Source organism: Cebus imitator, unplaced genomic scaffold (genome assembly GCF_001604975.1).
Source record: "Cebus imitator isolate Cc_AM_T3 unplaced genomic scaffold, Cebus_imitator-1.0 Scaffold296, whole genome shotgun sequence".
NCBI lineage: Eukaryota > Metazoa > Chordata > Mammalia > Primates > Cebidae > Cebus > Cebus imitator.
This window is the reverse complement of record NW_016107611.1, coordinates 2,553,698-2,561,751: the sequence shown is the minus strand read 5'-3', so window position 1 is coordinate 2,561,751 and position 8,054 is coordinate 2,553,698. Positions and strand designations below refer to the sequence as shown.

At 50.0% G+C, this 8,054-nt stretch overlaps 1 protein-coding gene across 7 annotated transcripts in view; it reads right to left on the bottom strand.

The window, feature by feature from the left end:
* The window catches only part of HIF3A (hypoxia inducible factor 3 subunit alpha), a 42,656-nt gene that overhangs the window by 17,035 nt on the left and 17,567 nt on the right, over positions 1-8,054 (bottom strand). For all 7 annotated transcript variants that reach the window (XM_037729263.1, XM_037729261.1, XM_037729259.1 and 4 more), the window contains 2 exons: positions 4,203-4,321; positions 2,893-3,083 (listed from right to left, as the gene is read on the bottom strand). In XM_037729263.1, coding sequence (XP_037585191.1) covers positions 2,893-3,083; positions 4,203-4,321 — 310 coding nt within the window. The remainder of the gene's footprint in view (positions 1-2,892; positions 3,084-4,202; positions 4,322-8,054) is intronic.

The following is an 8,054-nucleotide window of genomic DNA, read 5'->3' as shown; positions in this document are numbered from 1 at the left end:
TCTCAGGTGATCCGCCCACCTGAGCCTCCCAAAGTACTGGGATTACAGGTGTGAGTCACCTCACCTGGCCTGAGGCCAAGACTTTCAAACAAATTCTCTGGGGTTAAAGGTCTTGGAATCTGGAGTTTTAGGGGGAAACAATGGAGAGGCCAGCTGTCTCAGGGGTGAAGGGTGAGGTCAAAGGTCACAGACTGTATTTCTTCACAGAGAAGATATTTTCTTGGGGTGGAGAGTGGGGATGAAGACAGTCAACACTGGACAGTATGGACCCACCGAGGTCAAAGGTCAGACTATCTGCACACTAAATAGTAATAGTAACTGGTATGATCTATTGAGTGCCAACAGGTGCCAGGCCCCTACTGAGTGCTTCTCATGAATGCTTTCACTTAATTCTTAGAATAACCAATCATGTGGTAACTTGTTATTATCTTTCTTTTGCAGGTGAGGAAATTAAGGTCTTAAGAACTCGCTTGCCCAGCCAGGGTAATGCAGCTGATAAATGGCAGATTTAGGATTGAATCTATGTCTGTGTAAATCAGGACATTAGACGTTTTGACTCTTTGAGGTCAAAGTTCAGAGAGCTGGATGCTTGGTCATAAGCTGGAGAGGGAGGAGGGTCATCTGTGCCAGCTCGAAACATCTTAGGTTGGGGGCCTCATGTGGTTTGGCTGTGTCCCTACCCAAATCTCATCTTGAATTGTAGCTCCCATGATTCCCATGCATTGTGGGAGGGACCCGGTAGGAGACAACTGAATCATGGGGGGGTTCTCCCATACTGTTCTCATGAAAGTGAATAGGTCTCATGAGATCTGATGGTTTTATAAGGGGAAACCCCTTTCGCTTGGTTTTCATTCTCTCTTGCCTGCTGCCATGTAAGACGTACCTTTCACCTTCCGCCATGATCGTGAGGCCTCCCCAGCCACATGGAACCGTGAGTCCATTAAACCTTTTTTTCTTTATAAATTACCCAGTCTTGGGTAGGTCTTAGGCAGCATGAAGACGCATTAATACAGGGCCTGTGGTGTTGTTTGATATATATGGTTTCGGGCATGGTTCCCGGGTCAAACTCTCATGACCCTTGTCACAGTCTTTGGTTACACCGTCGGGTGTATTAGGCCTCAGGAAACAGACTCTCTCCAGCCTTCTGCCCTCCTTTCACCTGCTCCAAGGCAGGCCTCTAATCTTCCCCCGTTTTTCTGACTGTGAGTCATAGGACTGTCCCCAGAGAGGGTTCTGTTTGATATACTGGGGGAAAGAATGCTGACATCATCATGCTTCCATAACAGCCCAAGAGCACTGGGTTTGAGGGGCTTCCAGATAGCTGACCCATGGAGGTTTCTGGAGGGTGGTGCCCAGGGATGGCATGGAAGCTCCAAGACCCTTCTTTCCCCCATAACTCACTCAATGTATCCCTTCATCTGTATCCCATGCAATATCCTTGACAATGAACCAGTAAACCTAAGTAAGTGCCATCCTGTCTATTGTGAGCTGCTCCAGCAAATTAATTAAACCCAAAGAGCCAGGTGCGATGGCTCATGCCTATAATTCCAGCACTTTGGCAGATCACTTGAGGTCAAGAGTTCAAGACCAGCCGGGCCAACATGGTGAAACCCTGTCTCTAATAAAAATACAAAAAATTAACCGAGTGAGGCAAGAGAATTGCTTGAACCTAGGAAGCAGAGGTTGCAGTGAGCTAAGATCGTGCCACTGCACTCCAGCCTGGGCGACAGAGTGGGACTCTATCTCAAAACAATAAAAAATTTAAGAAAAAAGAAAGAAAGAAAATCAAACCCAAAGAGGAGGTCATGAGAACCCCAACTTGAAGCTGGTTGGTCAGAAATTCTGGAGGCTGGGTATGGTGGCTCACACCTGTAATCCCAGCACTTTGGGAGGCTGAGGCAGCCGGATCATTTGCGGCCAGGAGTTCAAGACCAGCCTGGCCAACATGGTGAACCCCTGTCTCTACTAAAAATACAAAAAATGAATTAGCCAGGTGTGGTGGTATACACCTGTCATCTCAGCTACTCAGGAGGCTGAGGCACTACTGCACTCTAGCCTGGGTGACAGAGTGAGATTCTGTCTCAAAAAAGAAAAGAAACAAAGAAACAAAGAAAAAACAGCCAAGGCCAGGCTTGGTGGCTCACGCCTGTAATTCTAGCACTTTAGGAGGCTGAAGTGAGTAGATCATCTGAGGTTAGGAGTTCAAGGCCAGTCTATTTAACTTGGTGAAACCCCGTCTCTACTAAAAACACAAAAATGAGCCGGGCATTGTGGTGCACGCCTGTAATCCCAGCTACTCGGCAGGTTGAGGCTGGAGAATTGTTTGAACCTGGGAGGTGGAGGTTGCAGTGAGCCGAGATTACATCACTGCACTCCAGCCTGGGCGGCAGAGTGAGACTCCATCTCAAAAATGAAAATAAAAAAGAAATTCTGGAGGCCCAGACTTGTGACTGGTGTCTGAAGAACAAGGAGCAGTCTTGGGGACTGAGCCCCAACCTGTGGGGTCTGACACTATCTGCAGGTAGATGGTTCTGGAAGTGAATTAGAGGACACCCAGCTGAGTCTGCTGCTTGGTGTGTGGGGAACATTGCCCACATTTGGTCACACAAGTCTCCTTCTGTGTTGATAACTGTTGCATTATTAGGACAACAGAGGAGAAACATAGCTTGAGAGTTTTTGCCTAAATGGAGGCAGATTCTGGAATTAATTCTAACAATTGAAGAATCTGGATCTGGGTCTTAAAGGAACCTAAACCTCATCTCATCCCAACCTCCCCACTACACAGATGGAGAAACTGAGTCCCAGAGAACAGCCAGGTTTAAGTCACAGGCCAAGACCACCTGGGGGACTGAGCCCTGGATGCTGAGGGCTCACGTGGGTGGGACGGCTTACCGAAAGAGGACTTCGGGGGCGCCGTGTGGCTGGTGGGGTGCTGGGGGTGGCAGCTACTGAAGCCCCATCCAGGATTGGTCCTAGGAGGCGACGGAGGTCAGGGCTGCAGAAACGGCGGGGGTCAGCGGCCAGGGCAGCCTCGCTCAGGGAAGGGGGGTGCAGGAAGGCGAGGATCCGGGGGCCAGGGGCGTCTGCAGGACATGTGGAGACAGGGAGGACACGGGCTGGTGACCTTAGGCTGAGGGACACAGCCCTCCACACCAACCCCAGGAACACAGTTGACATCTTCAGCAAGTCAGGACGGCCACTGTTCTTAGTGCCTCGCTCTCGCCCAGGCTGGAGCGCAGTGGTGAAATTTCAGCTCACTGCAGCTTCCCTCTCCCAGGTTCAAGCAATTCTTCTGCCTGAGCCTCCCAAGTGGTTGGAATTACAGGTGGGTGCCACCACGCCCAGCTAATTTTTGTATGTTTTATAGAGACAGAGTTTCATCATGTTGGCCAGGCTGATCTCAAACTCCTGACCTCAAGTGATGCACCCACCTCAGCCTCCCAAAGTGCTGGATTTACAGGCATGAGCCACCACACCTGGCCCAGGTGTAAACTTTAGTGGCCAGATTCTGGTAAGGCTCTGGAAGGTCCTGGGGAGGGGAGTGGTGGCCCAGAACGGCATTTGGCCATGCAGCTCTGGGGAGCTTGCACCTTAGGAGAGAAGACTGGCCCCAAGCCCTCAAGGAGGCTGTAAGGTTCCCAGAGGTTAAGACAAAGCCCAGAGCCAGCTCTGAGCCAGAAAAGGAAAGGATATCATATCAGCAATCCCACCCCACACCCAGAAGCATGGGCGGCCAGCGAGAGCTTGAAGGACAAACCAAGAGGGAGGCTCATCCAGGATGGGAGGAGAAAGAAGGAAGAGGGAGAAAGGAGCCAGACTTAGGTGGATCGAGATTACTGGTAGCCAAAGAGCAGCCAAGCCAAACAGGGAAGGAGCAGAAGCCTGGGGGCAATGTGGGGCCACAGCAGAATTTAGAGCAGAGGCCAGCACGAGACTGAAGCAACCATGCCATAGCCACAGGAGAGGAGGGAGGATGGGAGGGAGAAGAGCATTCTGGGTGGAGGAAACTGTACGTGCAAAGGCCCTGAGGCACGAGGCTGGAGCGTTCCAAGGGCTCTTAGGAGGCCATGTGGTTTGGAGGCTGTGTACGCAGGGAAGGGAGGCAGATCCCACAGGGCCTGGCGGGCCATGTTAAGGTACTTGGGCTTTCTCCCAAGGGCCCTGGGGACACAATCCCTCCCGGCCCCAGCCCTGCCCCTTACCAAGGCTGTCTCCAGGGTGAGAAGTGTCCTTCTGAGAGGGGCCGCCCCGCTGAATGGGTCTGCGAGAGTGTTGCTCCGTTTGCTCCAGGGACAGCACCACTCCAGTCTCTTCTACCTGGCTGGGGTACAAGGCAGAAAGGGAGATGGGAGTCAGGGAGGGTCCTTGGCTGCAGCCCAGGCGGCCCGTTCAGGTGACGTCCTATTACAAGAGGCAACGGCGCCCAGGGGCTTGGAGGGCATTTTGCAAAAAATAGTTGCCCACATTTATTTGTCTCCTATAAGGGTTTGATTTTTGTTGACTGCTTTTTATTCTGACAGCATTTTTTTTTTTTTAGACAGGGTCTCCCTCTGCTGCCCAGGCTGGAGTGCAGTGGTGCAATCTTGGCTCACTGCAACCTCCACCTCCCAGGTTCAAGCGATTCTCCTGCCTCAGCCTTCCAAGTAGCTGGAATTACAGGTGCACACCCTCACGCCCGGCTAACTTTGTATTTTTAGGAGAGATGGGGTTTCACCATGTTGGCTAGGTTGGTCTGGATCTCCTGATCTCAGGTGATCCACCCTCCTCGGCCTCTCAAAGTGCTAGGATTACAAACGTGAGCCACTGCGCCTGGCCTATTCTGATAGCATTTCAAAAAGAAAGTTAAGTTTGTCCCTTTCCAGGCTCCTTCTGTAAAAGGAAAGGCAGAAAAAAGAGCTGGCATTTAGCATAGCCTGGGCAGAGAGGAGGAAGGCTGAGGGATGGGGGTGGGGCAGGGCCGAAAGACAGAAGAGGAGGAGACCTAGGAACAGGGAGGGGAGGCCCCGGGGCAGAGAGAGGGGTGAGTGAAAGGCTTCAGAATACCTAAATATTCTCTTTATAGATTCTTAGAAAGGTATTGATGAAAAAATCTATTTTTAACATAGTCTTCATTATATTACCAAATAGGAAGAATTCATGGGGCTGTAATTTTTATGAATAAGATTTTATTTATGCTGTTTCTATTCATAGCTATTTTTCATATTCAAGGGGACAGGTTTATAAATACATCCTTATGTCCCAGCACCTCCCTTCACACAGTCTTTGGCTGCAGAGACAATCCAAATGCTCGCTGGGCAAATTGGCTTTTGGAGAGCTGGGTGGGGCTGAGGATCAAGCCCTCATTTGCATCTCATCTGCATAACCCCCTACAGGACAGGATGCAGGTGGGCCTGGTCTTCCCACCAGCTTCTTGAGAAGCTGTGACCTCTTCCCACCCTCATGAAACCCTCCCTGGGCAGGAAACATCCCAATTTAGGCTGGATCAAAGCCACTCTTACTGCCCATAAGCACATACAACCGCACTCGTACACACACTCAGCACACACCCAGTATACACAGGCACAAACAGGAGCGCTCACATACACCCAAGTGGGCACAGGGACAGAGATGCTCACACGTTCCATACACTTGGGTTCAAATATATGCACATGTGCCACCTTCAGTTCACTTATTCGTCATTCCACAGACACCTCCTCGTCAAGCACTACTGTGTAGTGGTTCATAGCAAGGACTCTGCAGCCAGCGGCCTGGGTTCAAATCCAAGCTCTGCTACTTACACAGCAGTGTGATCTTGAACATGAATAATAAAATGTATTATTCAAATTAGGCCAGGCATGGTGGCTCATGCCTATAATCCCAGCACTTTGGGAGGCCAAGGCTGGTGGATCACCTGAGGTCAGGAGTTCAGGATCAGCTTGGTCCACATGGCGAAACCCCATGTCTACTCAAAATACAAAAATTGGCTGGGCACAGTGGCACGCATCTGTAGTCCTAGCTACTCAGAGCCTGAGGCAGGAGAATCATTTGAACCCTGGAGGCAAAGGTTGCAGTGAACCGAGATCACACCACCACACTCCAGCCTGGGTAATAGAGTGAGACTCCGTCTCAAAAAGAAATAAATTTAATTTAATTTAAAAAATAAATACAATTAATTTCACCTGCTTCTGTTTACTTTTTTTTTTTTTTTTTTTTTTTTTGAGACAGTGTCTTGTTCTGTCGCTCAGGCTGGAATGCAGTGGTGCAATCTCAGCTCACTACAGCCTCAATTACCCAGGTGATCCTCCTGCCTCAGCCTCCTGAGTAGCTGGGACTACAGGCACATGCCACCATGCTAGGCTAATTGTTAAATTATGTGTAGAGATGGGGTCTCCCTATGTAGCCAAGGCTATTCTCAAACTCCTGGCCATGGCCTCCCAAAGTGTTGGGATTACAGGTGTGAGCTACCAACCCCAGCATTCTGTTTACCTTTTTAATGTAACTACTAGAAAATTCAAAATGACGTATGTGGCTGGCATCATGCTTTTACTGGACAATGTTGGGTTAGATAGTGGTAAGTACTAGGGAAGGCCTGGCACGGTGGCTCACACCTGTAATCCCCAGCACTTTGAGAGCCCGTGGCGGGCAGATCATCTGAGGTCAGGAGTTCGAGACCAGCCTGGCCAACATGGTGAAACCCTGTCTCTACTAAAAATACAAAAATTTAGCTGGGTGTGGGTGGCAGATGCCTGTAATCCCAGCTACTTGGGAGGTTCAGTCAGGAGAATCACTTGAACCTGGGAGGCAAAGGCTGGTTGCAGTGAGCCAAGGTCATGCCACTGCACTCCAGCCTAGGCAACAGAGCAAGACTCTGTCTCAAAAAAAAAAAAAAAAAAAAAAACATAATGGTAAGTATTAGGGAGAAAATAAAGCAATTTTGAAAAGGGCAATCAAAGAAGGCCTGGCTGAACACACGAGTTAATAGGATAATTACAAATGTTTTTAAGTACTCTGGTGTAAAAGCACAGGATACCAGGAGAGAAAATGGGGGTGGGGGCACCTGACCTCACATAGGGGCTCAGGAAAAACGGTCTCCAGAAGTGATGTCTGAGCTGAGACTGGAAGGATATGTGGGCATGACCCAGGAGAAAGGGGAGGAGGGAAGAAAGGAGAGCATGCTGGGGAGGAGGAACAGCCTGTGCAAAGGCCCTGAGGTTGCAGAGTGAGGGAGAAGGGGAGGGAGGCAGAGGCTTCACAGGGCCTGGTGAGCCTTGCCGATGCCCTTGGGCTTTCTCCTGAGGATACTGGGGAGTCTCACAAAGGCTCTGAGAAGGGCAGAGACATAAGGCATAAGTTGATTTGTAGGCCTGCCATTGTCATTCACATCTGCAATCCCAGCATTTTGGGAGGCTGAGGTGGGAGGGTCACTGGAGCCCAGGAGTTTGAGACCAGCCTGGGAAACATAACAAAACCCCATTCCTATCTTTTTTTAATTATCAGCTGGGTTTCAGGGCTCACACCTGTAATCCCAGCACTTTGGGAAACCAAGGCGGGTGGGTCACCTGAACTCAGTAGTTCAAGACCAGCCTGGGCAACATCATGAAACTCCATTTCTACAAAAAATACAAAAAAAGTAGCCGGGCATGGTAGTGCATGCCTGTAGTCCCAGCTACTTGGGATGCTCAGGTGGGAGGATTGCTTGTGCCCAGAAGGTCAAGGCTGCAGTGAGCCCTGTTCGTGCCACTGTACTCCAGCCTGCATGACAAAGCAAGACTTTATCTCAAATTTTCTTTTTGAGACAGAGTCTTACTCTGTCACCCAGGCTGGAATGCAGTGGTGCAATCTAGGCTCACTGCAACCACCGCCTCCCAAGTTCAAGTGATTCTCCTGCCTCAGCCTCCTGAGCAGCTGGGGCTACAGATGCTTGCCACCATGCCCAGCTAATTTTTTGTATTTTTAGTAGAGACAGGGTTTCACCCTGTTAGCCAGGATGGTCTCAATCTCCTGACCTTGTGATCTGCCTGACTTGGCCACCCAAGTGTTGGGATTACAGGCATGAGCCATCATGCCTGGCTTCA